Here is a 19,748-nt window from a genome sequence, read left to right on the forward strand (position 1 = left end):
TAGGAAATATAGTTACTTCAGAAATAGGTAATATATTTGTGTGTGTATGAATACTGCCTGGATAGCTAAATAACACTGCCCGAACAGCAAAACTCTTTTACATATCTCTTACTATTTGACAATACTAAGCAGACTCTCTTGTTGGAAATGTTCTATGCATATGTAGACCTCCCCGCCTTGTGTCAACATCCGACCCATTTTTCCGCGTCCTAAATGATTCTTCTCAACTAGGTATCTCATGATGAACCGACAATTAGCTTCCCTCTTCTGGTATCGAGTATCGGTTTACGATGCCACCATCGCTCAACTGAACGACCTCATTCTTTTCTTCGTCAGACTCTTCATCCTCGCTCGAGTTGTTGCCCTTTGTGGTTTTGGCCGCGACCTCTCGTCTCTTGCGTTCCAGTGCCGCAAGGGTCACACCGGTGCCTCTGAAGTAGTGGGACATCTCCTGCAGCTTTTTGCAGAGATATTCGACATCTGTGCCGCTAACCAGAGAAAACAAGTCTTGGGGCCGATTCTGGTTAGACTGCTGCTCCTCCAGGATAGTTGATGCCGCGACGAACAAGCCCTGGTTGATAAACGGAACAGAAAGATACCCAGTTGTGTCGATGAGCTCGGCGGTATTGAGCATTTGAACAATCTTTTGGCACGCCACCAAGACGGCTTGTGGCTGAGGCGAGTTGTTATACTCATCTGCTGATGATCCCTTTCTTGACAAGAGTATTGTGAAAGTGTAGAAGTAGACATGAAGCATCAAGAACTGTCCCGCCTGCCTACATACACTGGCAGCTTTGTAGTTGTCGATGCTGAAGGCTAGATCTGGAGGAAGGGAATGGTATAGGCTCATGATCTGGTCTCTGACCCTCTCCAACTTTGAGTTTTGGGATGATTCATTTGAAGTCGTGGAGGCCTCTGTGTTCTCTTCACTCCGTGTCTGATTTAGAAGCTCAACTGCTTCTGAGTAGAGCAGCATAAATCGCGCGATCTCAGGGAATATCTTGTTCTTCATTGACACGTGCTCCTGGAAGTCGAGCTGTGCGGCTTTCATGTCGTCTGTTGTCGGAATTGGCACTTCGACCTCTGAGCGTTTCAGAGTGGGCGGTCTACCAGTCAGCAAGGATACAAATACATCCAGAAAGAACACTGTCCAGAACAGTATCAGTTTGGATTTAGCTTGATGAAGTTTGGACATCTCATCGCTAAGAAGACCTTTGCCGTCTGGACTGAGAGGCGATCGATCCCAGAAAGCAACGCTGGAAGGGTTCGCTTCCTTCTCAGGACATCGATGTAGCCCCATATCCTGAGCCATTCGGATAGCCATACCAGAGAGCATCCATAGTCCTGAGATCCTTGTCAGCCTTTGATCTTCGTCTCGCATTGATTGATACCGGACAAAATTTGCTTACCAGCTTCGTTGTTGTCCCCGAACTCCGCCCAAGCAAGGATCAAGATTCCAGACACAATGTCTGTGGTGGGTATGGCTAGAAGTGTAACAAGCTGCTCTTTGGCACGTTTCAGAAAATAGGTCCCATTTCGCCATGGGCTGTCTGCGCCTACATCCACTGTGCCTGGCGACAATTCAACGGGACAAAACCTCATTGTCAAAGCTGCGATGGCGTTCATCAACAAACTAGACGCCTGTCCTGAGCGAACATGACCATCCAGAATCTTCGGCTCAACGAATGGGAAGTAACAAGCCAGCCGGTTGAAGAATACCTCGGCTATTTGACGAATACCCTCCAGAGGTAGATCATAAGGCGAATCATCAGACCCTGGCGTACCTGGTGACGGATGCGTTGCCTTCACCCTTCGAGAGTACAGCGTCATCGAAGTTCCAGGTCGGCTACTAGCATCGGACTCGCCACTCCCTTCTGGAGATCGAGTGTTGACGGCAATAGAGAGCTTTCTCAATCCGGGCAGAACAGCAGTGGGCCCGAATCGTCGATACAGTCGCAGTCGCATGGCTTTGGCCGGAGGCCTAGGCGTTGCTGCAGGATCATCTGACTGTCGGTCGGCGAGGATATTGTCCCAGTTGATGTTGCTGACGTTTTCCATTCCATCGAAATCGAGCACCAGATCTTGAATTTCCGACCAGTCATACGACATGTCCATGTTGTCGAACGAAAATAACTCCCTGGACGGAGGCTGCATCTCTGAGTGCACTTCGGATGGCTCCCCATATGCCCTGATTCCCAGCTTAGGCACGCTGACATGAATTCCATTCAGATTGTCCGTTATTTGTGCGCTCCTTTCTCCTGGATGTCCGCTCAGATGCTCACCTCCTGAAGGTTGGCTTGCCGCGGTGTTGTGAACATGAGATTCCTCTGAAGGAGGCTGCTGGCCATCCCCGATGACCACGATGTTTTCCATCGGTAGTGTTTCGGCATCTTGTGATGCATCATCTGTGCTCTGCAACTTTCGCCTTTTTCTCTTGTCGACTGTGTCCCAGCGACAGTCAATGTCGGCTTGCTGGCATGCCTGACACCGTGGGGTTTGGGATTGCTCTCCGAGTGTGGAAGATCCTTCTTGAACAACGGAGACATGGCATTTCACCTTCCTAGACCGACATGTCTGGCAGGCTGTTGATGGAAGTCCGGACCTTCGCCGAATACGTTCATTGCGGGTGCTGGAACTGAAGTCGTCCACAGTAGACACGCGGAATGTGCCGATTTTGCTTTTGCGGACAGGCGATGGCTGAGCACCTTCAGACGCGGGCTCGCTGGGTAACATGGTGGCTTATTTCGACATGTTCAATTCGGTAAACATTTTGCAGGATGCTGGGGGAAAAGACCGACCGGATTCTCGGTTGCATGTTTGCGTAAAAACGATCGTGACGTGGAATTACGGCGGGGCGAAGTAAGTCGGCGCCGTCGCAGAGCTGCGAGTCACGTGTCAGCTCTGCACTCGTTTTCGCTGCTTATTCGCACGACCCCGACCGTACAATGAATGCTACTAGTAAAATTAGCATGAACAATTGATCATATATAGTGCGTGGTGGTCACATGCACGTTTGACGCAGGTGAGTGTGTTTAGAATTTCTTCAAATCGTGCGTGGTGCTAGCGACGTTCGTGCTATGCTAGAAGAACTGCCTAATGTTCTGAAATATTACAAGGTCTCGGAAAACATGTATAGAGAATTACAAAGCTTTTCTATCTACAGAAAATCCAGTGGAATGGGGCGAACCTGACTGCCCTACGCATCGCTCGCTGTTTTCCTTTGTTGTGCTCGGAGTTACTGTATTGGGATGCCCGAGGGCTGCAAAAGGTATCCCCGAGAGTCCCAGCTGATGAGGTCCCTTGCCCAAGAACTGCATCTCAATGCTTCAGACGGCCCCTCAAGTCGCGCCCGTGGAAAATCTGAAAACAGATTGACTGGTCATCAGTGCGGTTTTCCATGCACTTAGTTTGTACGTGAGAACGGAAAATGTCTGCTAGAGCTTCGAGTCTTTTTCTGTAGTCAGCCTCGAGCCACTACGTACGGTATACTGCAGAACGTACCTTAAAGACCCTCACCATAATCCACGTGAATATTGATCGCGTCAAGAGGACCACTATCATCAATCTGAGATATTCCACATAGGGTTTCTGGTTCCTCCCTCTTCCCCTTGTCGTCCATCACCCACGAAATGGTAACGGGGCTGATGTGATGGATGTTCGCAACGAAAGTGATGCAGCTTTCCGATCGAAGCTTTTCCCATATTCGCTCGGTAACTGCGAAGACAATTGTAGCAGGACGTGAAGTGGACCTTTTGGGGAGTGTCAGATATCCGCGGGGCTTCACAACCCACTCCCCGAGAGCTCGAACAACGTCTTCGTTTACGTCTTGGAGGGTGACTTTCGCATATACCCCCCCTCGCGCTGTAATGGGACGTTCTTCGCCAAATTCGGTTCTTTCACGTGCGCGGTTTAGCAAGTCTGCGAACTCCCTGCAGCGAATACTAGCTGCCTCGTTGGCGGTTGTTGATTTTGCTTTGGAAGCCATCGCTTCTGATTGGAATCTGAAGGAAATTGAATGTCGATCGGATGTAGAAGAAAGATGGTGGTATGTTGCCTCAACCATTTGAATACTTATTATACTTTTTCATACATGTCTCTGACTATATTGAGCGCACAAGGGTTGCGAAAGATCTTTCTGCAACCGCAAACAAGTCTGAGAGGAATCTTCATGACCTTTCGACTTTTACGAACTATCCAGGTCGCAAGTTCACCAAGGTCGTTCCTGCAATAGAGCAGAGTAATGACTGAGCTGGCTCTCAATTGTTCTGAGGCAATCCGTTTAAGACGGATCTCAATGAGCATAGCAACACCCTTGATGATAAGCGATGGGTAAGAAATGGCGTCTTGTTTCATGTATGAATCTATTGTACAGACTTGATCTGATTGTAACGCTGTCGTCAAACCCGCGTTGTAGCATATCCGATTTACCCGGATGGGCCAGAGACTCAAGCCACCCAACCACCAAGCTTGGACACATCCACCGCCACCTTTGTTGTTGCAGCAGTTGGTAAAAACGGCGGCAGCTTTGTTGCTCAAAGGGCACGAAGTGCTGCTCCACTGAGCACTGACGTGGGCACAGCAGGCCACGCCGGCTACAGCATTTGGAGCGCTTCCACCTGGAGGCCCGTAGCATGAAAACCAGAACGCTTGTTTAGCGAAATTGGGAAGAATAGTTCCGGCGGCAACCACAACGTTTCCACAACGAGAAGAATGGCAAAGAGGCTTGGGAGCATCATGACGTCTATCAAAAGGGGATTAGTGGGTGGGCCATCAAGGTTGAGCCATGTTGTGGTCAGCCTTACCAACGGGTAATTCAGGAAGGTGACTCAAGATAGACTTGGTGGGCTGGAGAAGTCGTCTGAAAAAGAGTGGACTCTGTCTGTTGGACTGCGAAAAAGATGGGACAATGAAAAGGTGTGAAAATTGTCGCAAGTGAGTCGTTGAGGGTGTCCAAAAGGTGTGTAGCAAACCGGAAAACATGTCTGTTCAGGTATTGAAGTTACTCGTTATCATGGTCATGCTCAGGAAAAGAAAATTCTTATTTATACCATGGAGAATAAGGGCCAACGACTGATGTTGAAGACACACTTGCAATCATGATGCCTAGTATTCCGTACATTGAGTTGATTCCTTCAGATCCTCTACAATGAGACGAGACTGAAATGCTCAGTGATGTTCAACCGACGAGCAAGATGTTGTAAAAGTGTCGCTAATCGGGCGCTATTCGGGCACATACCTCGGGCTAGCTTACTGGGCGGACTATTGCTGATATCTTATATCTGTACAGTAGCTTAATAGCTATTACTGCCTTCCCTTTCGTCGTGGTCGTCGTGGTCGTCGTCGTCGTCGTCGTGGTTGTTATTGTCCTTATCGATCTATATTTGTCTTCTATCATGTTACCCTATCCGCCCGCCGTTTCAGTATTTCTTAGAAATTAGTGTCCAATTTCCCTAGAATCCCTCTTCTACGTGCTGTACGTTTCCTTGTATCCAAACCTCACTGCACGCGGATTTGTGGCGAAATGCAGGCGAGGAGTGTTCTCTCAAACGACCTTCTTTTTATCGGCCGAGAAAGGAGAAAGCCTACTCATTGAGACATGAGACGCAGATGCTAATCAAGGTCGGCGATTACTCTGCATGCTTGACGAACTTCGCAGGGCTAGTGCTTATGTGTGCAGATTGAGCCACTACCATGCATCATAGGGCACCTCAGCGATTGTAATGAATTTTCTGCGACATGTACATGAACTTGAAACCTATCAGAGCGTCTTATTGCCCAAATTGGCTTGAAAATCTCCGTTTTCCGGGGTTTGGCTTTTTACGCGTTCCCCCATGCCACGTCGCAGTAACATCAAGTTAGACAAAGCTGAGGAACCAACATTAGCAATGTTTGGGGACAATCACGAGCAACGAATGTTTTCAATGAATATCTCTTTTTAGTAACCATTGAGTTTGAAGGCGGGTTGAAGTTGGAAATTTGTGCATAGCTCTAAGTTCAGGCCGAACATTGGCTGGCTGAGAAGTAGGAGCATTCAACTTGGGTTTCTTGTGCAACCCACACTCCAGATAGCCTTTCCGGACTGGAGACAATGGGCTCAACGCATTACCCGAAGCACGTCGGAGAAAGGCGAGACCTTTTCGGAAAGCCCGCATCTAGCAGACGGTCATGTTGAGCGGGTTCTTGAACAGCGAGCCCGGGGAAATACAACCTTTCTTCCCTTCTAACTTTTCTTCTTCGCAGTTTGCCGCCTGGAGGCGCACCTTATTAACTACTATATAACTCTAACGGGGAAATATATAGAGGGTCACAGTATAACCTCTATAGCTAACCTATAAGGTATATAAAGGGGATTTTTAAGCTACCTAGCTAAGTAGAAGCAGCCCCTTATTACACTATAGCCTAAATTTAAAGCCCTCTAAGATAAATCTTATATATACCCCCTACTTAATTAATATAGCCCTTACTACTAGTAATATTAAATATCTAAAAAAGACTAATTTACTATATATTTAATAATAGTTTAATTATATCCTTATAGCTAAGAATAATAACGTAGTATCTCTATACCTCTTTATAATATATATTAAGTTCTTAGAAAACTCTTAGAACTAAGTTCTCTATTAAATTAAGTAGAGATTTAAAAAGATCACTAAGAACCTAAAAAATAAGAATAATATAAGGGAGATTAATAGGATATTTAATAAGAAGTATAATAAATAGCTCTAAAAGCTAATCGCTATTATTACCCTTATCTAAGTTATAATATAGTAGTTAAGGAGACTAGCCTAAGTTAAAGTAGAAGAAAAAAAGGGTCCTCATATTCCCTTTAGTCATACAAGTATTCACAAAAGAATTATTCACAAAATAGGGGAAATACAACACCCAGCAACCATACCGCGGGGATACAAGCTAATACGAATGGTCCCATCGAGGGCAGGACGAGTTGATAGGTAGAAATATAAAAGACACGATGTTGCCACAGCTGGCACTTTCGGTCTTAGCAGCATCAACAAGATTTCACTAACTGAGAACACCTCGTTTGAAACGCTTGACTCTGTTAATTCATCAATTATTATCTACCGCGATAAGTCGCCAACTCAACATGTTCACCAAAAACTTCCGGTGTGCTTCCTGGGGCGCAACCCTTCTGTTCTCTGCAAGTGTTGCATTGGCCCAAAGGAGCCCATACGAGAATATCGTGCTCGCCGATTGCGGCATCGGTCTCGGGGCAAACGGCGGTTCTACCTCACGCGAGATGATCTACTACCCGGGCGATGTCTGGACGGGCAACGGGCTAGATACCTACAGACCGACCATGATGGTCAACGTGCCTTGGAGTGGATCGTACCCTTGGGGCCAAGCTGGCGGTGTCAGCGCAACTATGCCCAATGGTGACGTCTTCACCGTCCACATTGACCGCAGCATCAAAGATCCCAACCCAGCTGGTGATGCTTGGCACAAATACGAGTTGGACAAGCCGCTCAAGTGCTATTCGTACCACTGGGACAAGGTGTACCAGCTAGCCGACGGCAAGTGGTGCTCCAGCGCCTACGTGTGCAACCACCGCGGCAAGCCGTACGTCAAACCCGGCAGCGGTGGCGGCAACAACAATGACAAGGACGATACGACCATCACCGGCTCTACCAACTCGGACTGGGTGGAGCTGTACGAGCAAACCGCGGAGAACGTAGTCGCGACTGTCCGACGCATGTTCAACGACAAGAGTACCGATTGCGATACCACGGCCATCTCAATCGGCTCGGGCTGTACCATTGAGTGGTCATGCCACGCCAACGAGGGCCACTCTGAGCTGCATTCGCTGCAGCGACTCTCCACCGCGTTTGCCAATCTCGGCAAGACCAAGGAATACTCGTCGAAGCGCGAGACGACGACTCGTATCTGTCGCACGCCGGACACACGCCCCGGCCGCGAGGGTCAGTGCCTACAGTGGGTGGACAAGGTCGACCACTACGTAAAGGTGCCGCGAAAGATTAAGATGACGATGGACAACATCCCACCGAAAGGCTCGGGCCGCAACCCCTCCGAACATGGCAACATGGAATACGAGATCAAGTGTAGCAAGTCGTCGCTTGAGTGCGCGCTTTGCAACATCATCGGAACCGGCCTCACGGTGCCATCAGCTGGAATTGGTGCATCCGTCTTGATCGGCTGTATCTCGTCGCCTCTGTGCCGATAGTGGTAGTCGATAAGGTCAGCTTGTTTAGTAGCTCTTACCAAAGCAACACGCAAGTTCCAAGAGTGACGGGAGGGATGTCTACGACTTGATTAGACTGATAGATATGCCTTCGTTTCTACTCCTATCTCTAGTGTTGCTATTTCTACCTTATTCGTTTCTCTATCTCTATCTCTGCTTCTGTTTCTATATTTGTCCATCTATTTCATGAGGGGAAATATCGTGTCCCTCGATATCAGCATTCATGACCTCATTTGACATAGCCAAAGGTGAGAAATAAATTGCGATACGTTCCGACTTTTAGGTAGGATTATAAAACAATGCTTTTAGCACACTATTTACATATAAATCCGTGTCTGTCCACATTGCTTGTTTCATACTTCTCTCCTGTATTCCCTCCAACTTGGTCAACGTTGCCTTTACATCTAAACCATCATTGATTCGATCCACGCGTGCATTTAACGTCCTTACGATTTCCATCTCCAACGATGTTTTGCTCCAACAGGTTTTATCACACACAAATGTTATTAACAATTGAAATCAAAAATTGATGCACATCCGCCCGACGGCCTGGTAATGGCTCTCTCTTGGCAAGATAACATGTCTTGGCAAGCGATATCGCAGCGCTTGTATGGAAGCTCCGGGGATTTTTGACAGCATCCCCAAGACTTTAAACCCCACACTTTGAGGGGCATCCTCCACACTAGAGATGAACAGATGCCTATTTGCGCATAGCTCGAGCAAAAATGCCGTGACCGTCGTACCGCGACAGCGACAACATGACGTTACGGGTCCCTGACCGTGGTAAATGAGGCCTTGGCGATGCGATTGGAGTTCGGTGGGAGACCGAGAGACTGCGGGCAAGTTTAAAAGCAAAGGAACCCACGTTGCGTTCTCAATATCGGTGTTTGTCGCCTCACCGTCGCCGCCACCAATCGCCAGAATTTGATCGGAGCCAGGTCCGGGGACGATCATCACCATGCGCTACCAGGAAACAGCTGCCCTGGGTCTGCTGCACGCAGGCCTGGCCACCGCGCTCACCTATGCCAGCAACCAGGTCGAGGTGGTTCCCGATACCGAGGTTGTCGCTGCCAACTTCCCTGAGGTCGAGGGCGTTGAGCTTCTCTCGCCTGCATTCGCAAACCCGGACAGCGTACCCGGCACTTTCGCCAACGGCACCAGTGGACCGACTGACCAGGCAACTCTCGGTGCGTGACGCCAACATAAGTTTTATTTGGGCTATTCTGACTGGACACTCGCAGACTACTACCTTCAGACTCTCGCTGCCCGCAATGAGTGGATGACCTATCACAGCCCCGACTTCAAGTCCGAAGAAGGCCGCACGATACCCTACGTCTACCTGTCGACCACGAAGCGCATTTCCGATAGTCTCGCCTCACATGCCAATGCCAGTGTTCCCAGCAAAGTGCGCATCTGGATGCAGGGCGGTGTTCATGGTAACGAGCCAGGTGGCGACCAAGCTCTACTGGCTCTGCTTGGCCGATTCGACGCGAACGCAACCTGGGCCGCGTCCATCCTCGACAAGGTCGATATCATGATGCTTCCCCGATACAACCCCGATGGCGTCGCGTACTTCCAGCGTTACTTTGCGACTAATTTCGACCCCAATCGCGATCACACCAAGCTGGCTCGCCAACAGACGCGCGACATCAAGAAGCTGGTCATGGGGTTCGCGCCGCACGTCGGCGTCGACTGCCACGAGTACAGCCCGACTCAGGCGTGGGGTGCGAAAGAGCAATGGATCGACGCGCAGGACGGCCAATTCTCAGCCATGAAGAACGCCAACATCCACGCTGACATTCGTAATATCTCAGAGGCCGTGTTCGCCAACGCCATTGCGGCAGCGATGGAGAAGAGGGGGTTGCGATGGGGTCCCTACGTCGTTGGCTCCGATGGGACCGACGACATTGTGCTGGAGGAGACGACGGGCGACGCCAAGATCGGCGACAGCTCTGTCGCGCTGAGCCAGGCCATCATGTTCCTGACCGAAACCCGCGGCATCGGTCTGGCGGATCAGCACTTCCAGCGCCGTGTGGCCACGGGCCTGACGATGGTCGAGACGATTGTCCAGACCGCTGCGGACTACGCCGAGGAGGTTTACCAAACTGTCGAGAACGCGAGGACTAAGTTCATCGAGAGCACTGAGAATATTGTCATCACCGAATCGGCTCGCCCGACGAACATTTCATGGCAGTTCATCGAGGCGGAGACGGGAGCTTTGGTCGATGTTCCGGTCCAGTTCCTCAACACCACGCCTGTGGTGGCGAACCTCACCCGCGCTCGTCCCGAGGCGTACGTGTTCTCCAAGGCGTGGGCTGATGTGGCTGAGCGTCTTCGCGTGGCTGGAGTCACTGTACAGACGCTCGAGTTCGACTTCAGCGGCGAGGTCGAGGCATTGAACGTTACTAGCGCCACTGTTGCTGCGTCGAAGTATGAAGGCGTTGCAAGATCTACCGTGGAGACTGCCATTGTGAATAAGGAGGTCAAAATTCCGGCGGGAGGATTCTGGGTCAGCACGAGACAGAAGAACGCTGCTCACGCTTTTGTTACGTTGGAGCCGGAGGGCATCGACTCGTATGCCACGTTCAACATTCTGCCCGTCAATGTTGGCGACGAGTATCCCGTCTATAGGGTCATGGCATAATGTGTTTGGTGACCTCTATCTCCCACTGAGCGAGGTCGTGTTATCTCACTTAGATAGACAATGGTTGCATGATTAATTCAATAATTCTAGTCACTTTCTGTTGCGAATTGCCGTTTCCAGCAACCGTGAGAGACTGCATTCTATTAAACCCTGCCACTTTGACCAACCTACAGCTTTGGTGCAGTCTTCTGAGATGCCTTCCACCCATCCAAGACGTTGTTCTTCGGATTGTCTAATCTGGCTTGCAAAGCTTCGTAAAGCCTTGGAATGCCAGTGCTCTTAAATTCTACACCCTCCATCACCATCGACGCAACGCCCTTCGCAGACAAGAAAATCTGTGGCATGCCGTGACCGGTGAACCCGGCCAGCATGAACTGGTTCTGCCTACCGGGAACTACACCAACGTGCGGTGTCGAGTCCGTGGAGTATCCCATAACTAGTAACGAGCAACGTTAGCAAGCACCTCACATCAGTCTCAGAGTATGTCAGCTTACTTCCAGTCCACACCTTGTTCGTGTACGCGCCAGTGTCTTCCCAGCCCTTGAAGACCTTCTGCATGTACCCGTCAAAGTAATGCTTCGCCTCCTCAATCAGCTTATCATCACTGACATTGCCATACCACTTTTCCAAGTCGTGGTAGTACGCGCCCCTGGCGCCTCCCACGACGATGCTGCCGTCCAGCCGCGGGATGAGGTACTCGTACTCGCTTTCCGACCAGCGGATGATGTACGAGTGAGGCAGCAGCGGCGCGGGCGTCTTGCCGGGGTGGATGTGGCTGCATATCCCCCGCACGGGGACAATCTTTTCCGAGAACTCGGGCAGTATCGACGACGTGTAGCCGTTTGTCGCGTACACGATGTTCTTAGCGCGCACAGTTCCCCGCGGCGTGGTCAGAGTGAAAAAGCCGTCTGCATCGGGCTTTTCTGTGACCTCAGTCACGGGTGTGTGTGTTTGTAGGTTCACGCCGGCGGCAAGCTCCTTCTCGAGGAGGCCGATGATGAGCTTGTATGGCCACAGGTGGCCGGCCGTGTATGAAAGACACCCCTTGGCGCCCTTAACGCCCGATAGCTGGTTTCCGTCAGCAACTTAAAACCTTTAATGTCAAAGAGTTGACTTACTTGCTCTGCCTCCGCCCCCTTGGCAAAGTACACGTCGTCCATCACCTTGACGCCATGTTTCCTCAGCAACTCAACGCCAGACCTCATGCGCTCGCAAATGGACTCGCTCATCAACGCGTCGACGGCACGCGTATACACAAAGTCGCAGTCAATGCCCTCGGCCTCAATAGCCTTCTTCACAGCCGCGAGGTTATCCGCCTCAAAATTGGCGCACTCGCCAGCGATCTCAACGCCATGCGTGAGAGCAAGGGTTGAAGGCCGATTGTAGGGGTCCGGCTTTAGGTGGCCGCCTGCACCGCCGCATCATTAGAGCCATCTCAATAAAATAAAACATGCCAACAACATACCATTGCGGCCCGTGGCCCCGGAGCACGCCTCTCTCGCCTCGAGAATCACAATATTCGGGGGCGGGGTGCCCTTGGCCTTGGCGATGTTGAGGATGTGGTAGACCGTCGAGACGCCTGCATAGCCGGCGCCAATGACGGCAATGTCAACCTGCGAGGGGACGTCGGGGGTAGACCGGTGATTGTCGAGCGGGTGCGGACTTGACCTCCAGAAGGAGGTCGTGGAGTTCGGAACCGGGAGCGGGGAGGGCGGCATGGCTTATCCGTATCCGAAGAAGCAGCTGTCTATCACTCAATCCGCCCGTCTGTTGCCAATTGAATATGTAAATCAGATTACAGCGCACTAACACACCACTGACTGCTTTTGGTAACACCACGCTTAGTAGCCACGTTCGGCCGGACCTCGCTGTTATAAAGTTCCCCCGGGAAATGCTTGGGAAATGTTCGCCGTCAGCGCTATCGCTTGCTTGCTGGGTCCTCCCCCGCTTTCGGCTCAGATACCCCAAACCGATGGAGTTCGCCTGTTCCACCACACCCCGGACACCTGCCGACTAAGTAGAGGCTAGAGGAGCAGACAGACACCCAGCTGGGAGGGACAGACAGCAGAGAGAGCTCCACTGCAACGTCACCCACAGATAACGCGGGATATGCAGGATAACCGTTGCTCGCCGCCCTGCAACCTGGCGGCCGTGCTCAACTTTCCCGCCTCGTCTGGCTTACCTTACCCGGTCCCGGAACGTTATCAACGCTGCCTGCCCGCTGGAAAGACCACGTTTATCAGGGGAACCGGAACCGGGCCGGTGCAGATAAGAGCCAACACTGTTGCTCGTTGCCGGTCTGCGGTCGTGTGTGGTTGGTCGAGGTTGGAGGCCACATGAGCAGGGTAGCATGTGTCGATGGGGGGAGAGCTTGTCATCTAGCCATCCCGCGGCCGCCATCCAGGATGTCAGCGGGGTGCGAGGACACTGGCCGTCTGGGGAAATGGGCTCATGTTTTGATACCTTGATGGCGACATGTTGGCATTATTAGCAGAGGGTCTGGCCAGCTCAATTGCCATGTTCAATTGAACGCATTGTCTGATGTCGAATTGGGCTTTTGACATTGTGAAGCCGGCAAAACTGAAGTTTGGATGCCAAGCCAGGAACAGTTGCGTTTCATTGAAGGGGATCGGAATCTAGTGGCAAGGTTGCTGCTGTTGCAAGGGCCATCCGCTTGACAGATACGCATCGGGGATTTTAGATGGGCGCGTGTCACTTGTTATCTCCAGGCCGGCGTGCCATGGATGACAATGGCACACTCCTGACTGGCCCTCCGCAGCGCCTGGGCCTCACCCAAACCAAGTCCATTGATACGGACGTTCCAAGTTCCTGTCTGGGCGACTGATAGGCGACCCCCAAAAGCTTGAATATATAACTCCAATGTTCGTTTAGAGCACACGTTCTCTCTGCCGCACTGATCTCTTCTTAATCGAGATACGCCAAATCTCGCCATCTCTTCACCATGGCTCCTGAACCCACGAAAGACGATACAAAGGTCGACGACACCACTGAGCTGGGCACCGTGCCCAGCCATGTGATTGAAGCCGACCATTATGGCATCGACGACGCGTACCTGCGCGCGCCAAAGTTCACCAAGTTCTGGCGCAGTGTTCTCTGGCAGATGATCCTGTTTGGAGCGTAAGTAACAGCAAACGTCTGTGCATCGATGCAAGTGTGGAATCTAAGTCTTGTGTGTTCTGCTGCAGGTTGTCTTTCGTCGGCCCTGCCATGTCCGACGCCATCTCCAACCTCGGAGGTGGTGGACTCTCCACCCCGTACCTCGCCAACTTGGCAACTTCGCTCAACTATGCGGCTGGCTGCGTGATGACCCTCTTCGGAGGACCTCTGATCAACAAATTCGGCATCAAGTGGTCATGCATGATTGCTGCCATTGCCATGCCCCTGGCTGGCTCTGCCTACTATGTCAATGCCAAGTACGGCGTTGATTGGTACCTTCTCTTCTCTAGGGTAGGTCACCTTTGACAATTGTTGAGCATTTAGTTCAGTCTGACACTTCTATAGCTGATTGGAGGCTTCACATCGGGATTCCTCTACGTCGCCGAGACGACCGCAATGTTGTCGTACCCAAAGCAAGACGACAGAGGCTTCTACCTAGGCATCTGGTCCGCGATGAGAAACTCGGGCAGTGTGATGGGAGGTGCAATCAACTTCTCCACCAACTACTCTGATAGCTCTGCCGGCGGTATTGCGTGGTCTACGTACCTCATCTTTGTTGGCTTCGGTAAGTTTTCACATCCTGCTTGTGGAAGCCTGCAGTAACTAAACAAGGCTGTTTTCACAGAGTGCACCGGTGTCATCTGGGCATTCCTCCTCTCGCCCACCAGGCGAGTCCGACGTAGAGACGGCGCCAAGATCCCAATGTCTCCAAGCATCAGCTGGAAGCAAGAATTTTCTGCCCTGTGGAAGCACGCACAGCGTCCCAAGGTATGAAGGTCTCCTTCGTAAAAACTATTGTCATGAACTAACGCCGGGTGCAGACTTGGCTCATTTTCATTCCCTCCTTCTACTCGTTCTTCTACGGTGGAACCATGGGAACCTATCTTTCCCTGCACTTCTCTGTCCGTGCTCGCGCGCTTTCTTCTTTGATAATGCGTAAGAAGTCCCCGTACCTCAATACTAGGAAGTCACCTAACACGCTTCTCAGCCTCGATCACCATCCCGCTTGTCATTGCCTACGGAAGGCTTCTGGACAACACCCGTTGGTCCCAGTCAAAGAGAGCATGGATCTCCTTTGCTATGTGGTCTATTCCCCAGGCAGCCTGCTTCGTCTGGATTGGCATTGAGTACGGCAAGTTCGGCCTCTCCAAGCCGGCACTGGACTACGAAACGTACGTGCATCCTTCCTCCTCCTCCTCTTCACCCTCGAGGTTACTGACAGTGCTTCTCAATAGCCACGGCAGAAGATGGGCCGAAGCCTACATCCCCTATCTCATCATCTTCACGACCGGCTACTGGACCCAGCTGTCTCTCTACTGGATTCTGGGCACCTTCTCTACCGACGTGGCGTCCAGCTCCAGAACTGGCGGCCTGTTCAGAGCGTTCGAGACGGCGGGACAGGCTGTCTCGTACGCCATCAACACCAACTCCGGCGCCGACCCTAAGGTTGCGTTCATCGTCAACTGCGCCATCCTGCTGCTGGCTGTGCCCTGCATGGTCTTCCTCATCCGCCTGGTGCCGGAGAAGCCCGCGGAGACGGACATTGATGCGGGGGAGCTGGGGGCGATCGATGGTGTGCCGACGGCGGCGGGGCAGACGCGAGACGACTGAGTCAGGCTCGACCCGGCACCCCGGTCGTTTAGTCATTGTTTAATTAGTAAAGAGACTGTACATTTCCCTTCCGCTTCAACTCTCGCCGAGCTGTGAATGCCTGCCCGACCTTGATGTCCATTATTCGGTGTACATAGCTTTGAATCCAAGAGGGCCACGTACTCGGGGGCATACGTCAGCCTGCACCAGCACAAAACACCACTACTCACATGAATAGATGCCCTAGCTTTGAACGTCAAAAGTATAGACGTGGCTCTAAGGTTGGCATTCTAAGGCGTTGCTCAAGTTGCCCAGCGTGGTTCAAAGTTGATGTGAGGCTTGTGCGCCGGGACTATGCTGAATATCAGCGGTGCATCTCACTCTACAATCAGCTGTTCCGGAGTGGATTCAATAGGTGCTGTATTCTAGCGTCTTCATTATTTTCTCAGCCCAATTATTGGAGCACTTTATATACACGAGGCCCCATTCTTTACAGATGAAGAGGCTCTCAAGTGGTCTTCTCCTGCCCCACTTCCACGCTACAGTCTCGGGCGGCTGCGAGCGTCGTTGCAGAACGGCTTCTTCGCGCTTTCCAAGCTGCTCTTCCTCTCCTCCTCCCACTTTGGCGCAGCATCAACCTTTTCCAACTTCTCAATCCGCTCAGCAGTGGCAAAGAAGGGACTCGGCAGGGGAGGGAAGGGCGCGACTATCGATGGGACGGTGTACTTGACACCCAAAGCGTCGAGAATGAGGGGGGTGAGATGAGCAGTAGAGCCAAGAATCCTAGGCATGCCTTGGCATTTGTTAGCGTTGGTCGTGAAGTCTTTGGAGAAGTAGAGTACATACCGTGGCCAGAGAATCCCGCCGTGACGAAATGCCCGTCTTGTTTGGGGATAGCTCCGACAAAGGGGAATCCGTCAATGCTCGAGGAGTCAACTGCCAAAAGTGTCAGCTGTCTGTTTTAGTAAAAGTCATGAGGAAGATTTACCACCAGACCAGCAGCCGCCCTCGTTAACAGGCTTGGCAAATTCTGCCTTTTCTCCACCCTGCCAACCAACAATGTCTGATGATGGCCACGTCTCATAGAATTCGGGAGCGCCCTCAAATTGCTGGTCCTCCTCGTCATTGAGGATGCACTTGTCAGGGTAGTGGCAAAGAAGTTGCCTCGCGCCGCCGATAATGATGTTGTTGTATGGTGGCGGGAGTTGAAGGTGGTAGTTCTGTCCAGATTGGTTAGGTGCTGGTCCAGGGGAAATGAATGCAAAACTCACGTTGACGTTGCTATCCCAGTGCTGAGCACCGGTATGCTTGATAAAGCCTTCCGGGGCCTTCAAAGACGCGATGGTGCATCTGTCTTCAAAGATGAGCTTGCTGAAATTGGGCAGGAGGTGCGAGGCCCATCTGTTGGTAGCGTGCACCACAGCCTTTGCTTTTACATCGCCCCTAGGAGTCTTGACAGTCACCCAGCCGTCGGCATCCTTTTCAGAAACGCTATCGGCGGGTGTGTGTGCTTGGAGGTTGAGGTTGCCCGTCTCAAGAACTTTTCTGAGCAAGGCGTGGACGAATTTGTACGGCCATCTGCGAAAATTTGTCAGCTACCCCTGAAGTCTTGGCATTGAAGAGGACACGATGCTCACACTTGACCGGCGGGATGCACCACAGCGCCCACGCAAGACTTCATCTGTGTGAACTCCTCCGCGGCTTTTGGGTTCTTAATCAGCCTGCAGACCTTGACCACATCGTCGTCCTCTCCGTGGTCCTTCTTCATGGCCTCGTAGTTGCCCTTCAGACGCTCCCACGCCTCGTCCGTCATGGCCGCGTCAAAGGTCTCGCCGAACTTTAGGCAGATCTCCTCAGCAATGCCCTCTGCAGCTGCGAGCTCTTTGAATGCGGGGAGATGCGCCATCTCATGCTTGATGAGCTCCATTCCAACCTTGGGGCCAAAACGGGCGGACCACGGCTTGTAGCGGGAGTAGGCGTGAGGCCTCAGCTGCCCGCCATTGCGGCCTGTTGATGAGCCGCAAATGTCGCGCGCCTCCAGCATGAGCATCTTGGGCTTCTGCGGCGCATTTTCCGTGAACTTGAAATCGTGGTCAGACGGCGGTTCTAACCCGTTGCAAGGGGGCTTTTCTGGTTTACCTTTTGAAGCCAGTACGCGGTCGTCGCACCGGCATAACCACTGCCAACAATTACCACATCGACTTCCTTGGGCAGCTCCTCGGTCGAGCGAAAGTTGCGGAGGGGGGACTCAGCCCCTTCAATCCAGTAGGACTTTGTTGGGTTGCTGATCGGGAGAACCATCGTGATAGTGATAACGATAGTGCGTAGTTTGAAGGAGTTCAGATCTGATAGCGGGGTACGAGATAAAAGCAACCAAAATGACTCGTCGGTGACTGTTTTCACTTACTGGCCGGTGCGGCGCCTTCAGTCTCGGAGAGGCGTCACTTTTTAAGCCAACACTCACGTAAACGCGTCTCGGCCGACTTGGTTAAAGTTCACCGAACATGAGGGTATCCTCGCCTGTTCGCTCATTATCTGTGGAGCCGCCAGTGTGCAGGGTGCGCCCGATGGGCCGATAGGAGTCGCGGCACCGTCCCATCGGCGCGCAAGATAAGATCGACATCACGAGCATCTCATCTTACAAACCACGCTTCCAGAGACACCGGCCCGGCTATCTAGCATAGCCCCTTGGACATAACCGACCGACCGGAAGTTCTTTTGCTCATCCGGGTGCCCAGCGCAGCAAGGGGCCCAGTGCCCGGAAAACGTTCCCTTCCGGTCCGGGGATGTCCAGCCCCCGAAACCGCTCGGGGGGTGTTCCAGAATGCGGGGAAAGATTGGAGATCACGGACGCGTGTTTGGTGATATGCATCGGCCGCCGGCCCTCGCCTGCGATAAGCATCGTGGCCTCTTTTATTTAACCTGCATCTTGTCTGACGCCGTGAATGAAGATTACTCAGAAAAAGCCACATCGTCAGATTCAGTTCTAACCCGGCAACCCAGCAATTCCATTACTTCATCAGGCCCAGTATCTTAATTAGGCTCTGAATCGTGTCTTGTTCTCAACCCCGCAAAACCCCCTCACTCACCGGCCTCCACTTTCCGCACACACAACACAAACACAAACGCACACATCACCATGGCCGCATCAAAGAACGTCGTGTTCGACGTCGTCGGCACACTCGTCTCATACGAGCACCTCTTCGAGGCCATCGACGAGCGCCTGGGCGAGCGCCTCAAGGCCCGGGGCATCCAGCCGAAGCTCCTCGGCTGCTGCTGGCTCGAGGTCGCCGAGCGCGAATACACCTACCTCTCCATGTCCGGCCGCTACGTCGTCTTCTTCAAGGTCTTCCAGTCGCTCTTCTACCGCTGTCTGCACTACGCCGGCATCGAGAAGCCGCGCGAGTTCTGCACCGACGACGACGTCAACTACCTGATTGACGAGTGGAAGAAGCTCCGCCTGCGCGAGGGCGCCGCCGAGTGCGTCCAGAAGCTGCGCGACGCCGGCTTCACGGTGTGGTGCTTCACGGCGGGCGACATTGCGCGTGTGGGCGGCTACTTCTCGAGGGGAGGCGTGGACATGCCGGTCGAGAATCTGCTGTCGTGCGACTCGTCGGGGCTGGCGAAGCCTACGCCCGAGGCGTATGCGCCGATTCTGAAGAAGCTGTCTGAGAACGGCAAGCCTTGGTTTGCGGCTGCGCATCTTTGGGATGCGTCAACAGCAAAGACTGTTGGGTGAGTTTGCACTCTGTTGAATTTTGTTTTGATAATCATCTAACTTGTCTACTAGCTTTAACGCCGCCTACTGTGAGGCTTTGGAGGGAGAGGAGCTGCCTGATATTTTTGGAAAGATGGACGTTGTTGCCAAGACGCTGCCTGAGATGGCGGACAAGATCATTGCTACCTTCAACTAAGATACCTGCTTGTTAATACAAGAGAATCGTTAAATCAAGCTTTCTATGATTCAGCCAACGGTGCATGTATCGGGACGCCACCCGAGCGCCACCCTGCGGGAGCTCCGGAAGCGCACCGGTCGGACCCGCAGAGAACGGCTCGGCCCACGATATGTCCAAAAGTGTGACCCGCATTCCATCACAGTAGACAGTCTATCTCTGGGCATCA

General features: G+C 52.1%; 6 protein-coding genes across 6 annotated transcripts; 4 read left to right on the forward strand and 2 right to left on the reverse strand.

Moving 5' to 3' along the window:
• Positions 1-253: 253 nt before the first annotated feature.
• GCG54_00014349 (Regulatory protein CAT8) lies at positions 254-2,733 on the reverse strand (the record flags this gene model as incomplete). Its single annotated transcript, XM_045414187.1, has 2 exons — positions 254-1,344; positions 1,410-2,733. 2 exons carry the CDS (start codon positions 2,731-2,733, stop codon positions 254-256), a joined length of 2,415 nt encoding a protein of 804 aa, XP_045256653.1.
• A 4,369-nt stretch (positions 2,734-7,102) lies between these two features.
• GCG54_00014350 (uncharacterized protein) lies at positions 7,103-8,197 on the forward strand (the record flags this gene model as incomplete). The annotated part of the gene is made up of 1 exon (XM_045414188.1): positions 7,103-8,197. The coding sequence occupies one exon, from the start codon at positions 7,103-7,105 to the stop codon at positions 8,195-8,197; it is 1,095 nt and encodes a 364-aa protein (XP_045256654.1).
• A 976-nt stretch (positions 8,198-9,173) lies between these two features.
• Positions 9,174-10,859, forward strand: GCG54_00014351 (Carboxypeptidase 2; the record flags this gene model as incomplete). The annotated part of the gene is made up of 2 exons (XM_045414189.1): positions 9,174-9,402; positions 9,457-10,859. The coding sequence occupies 2 exons, from the start codon at positions 9,174-9,176 to the stop codon at positions 10,857-10,859; spliced, it is 1,632 nt and encodes a 543-aa protein (XP_045256655.1).
• Positions 10,860-11,026: 167 nt separating this feature from the next.
• Positions 11,027-17,927, reverse strand: GCG54_00014352 (uncharacterized protein; the record flags this gene model as incomplete). The annotated part of the gene is made up of 10 exons (XM_045414190.1): positions 11,027-11,295; positions 11,354-11,927; positions 11,978-12,267; positions 12,325-12,521; positions 16,170-16,419; positions 16,473-16,562; positions 16,615-16,846; positions 16,898-17,204; positions 17,264-17,706; positions 17,766-17,927. The coding sequence occupies 10 exons, from the start codon at positions 17,925-17,927 to the stop codon at positions 11,027-11,029; spliced, it is 2,814 nt and encodes a 937-aa protein (XP_045256656.1).
• Positions 13,822-15,647, forward strand: GCG54_00014353 (uncharacterized protein; the record flags this gene model as incomplete). Its single annotated transcript, XM_045414191.1, has 7 exons — positions 13,822-13,997; positions 14,066-14,327; positions 14,382-14,601; positions 14,662-14,804; positions 14,858-14,972; positions 15,025-15,208; positions 15,272-15,647. 7 exons carry the CDS (start codon positions 13,822-13,824, stop codon positions 15,645-15,647), a joined length of 1,476 nt encoding a protein of 491 aa, XP_045256657.1.
• An 838-nt stretch (positions 17,928-18,765) lies between the features above and the next one.
• GCG54_00014354 (uncharacterized protein) lies at positions 18,766-19,540 on the forward strand (the record flags this gene model as incomplete). The annotated part of the gene is made up of 2 exons (XM_045414192.1): positions 18,766-19,361; positions 19,417-19,540. 2 exons carry the CDS (start codon positions 18,766-18,768, stop codon positions 19,538-19,540), a joined length of 720 nt encoding a protein of 239 aa, XP_045256658.1.
• Between the last annotated feature and the right edge of the window lie 208 nt (positions 19,541-19,748).

The sequence above is a fragment of the Colletotrichum gloeosporioides genome, assembly GCF_011800055.1.
Source record: "Colletotrichum gloeosporioides strain Lc1 chromosome Unknown consensus_114, whole genome shotgun sequence".
Lineage (NCBI taxonomy): Eukaryota > Fungi > Ascomycota > Sordariomycetes > Glomerellales > Glomerellaceae > Colletotrichum > Colletotrichum gloeosporioides.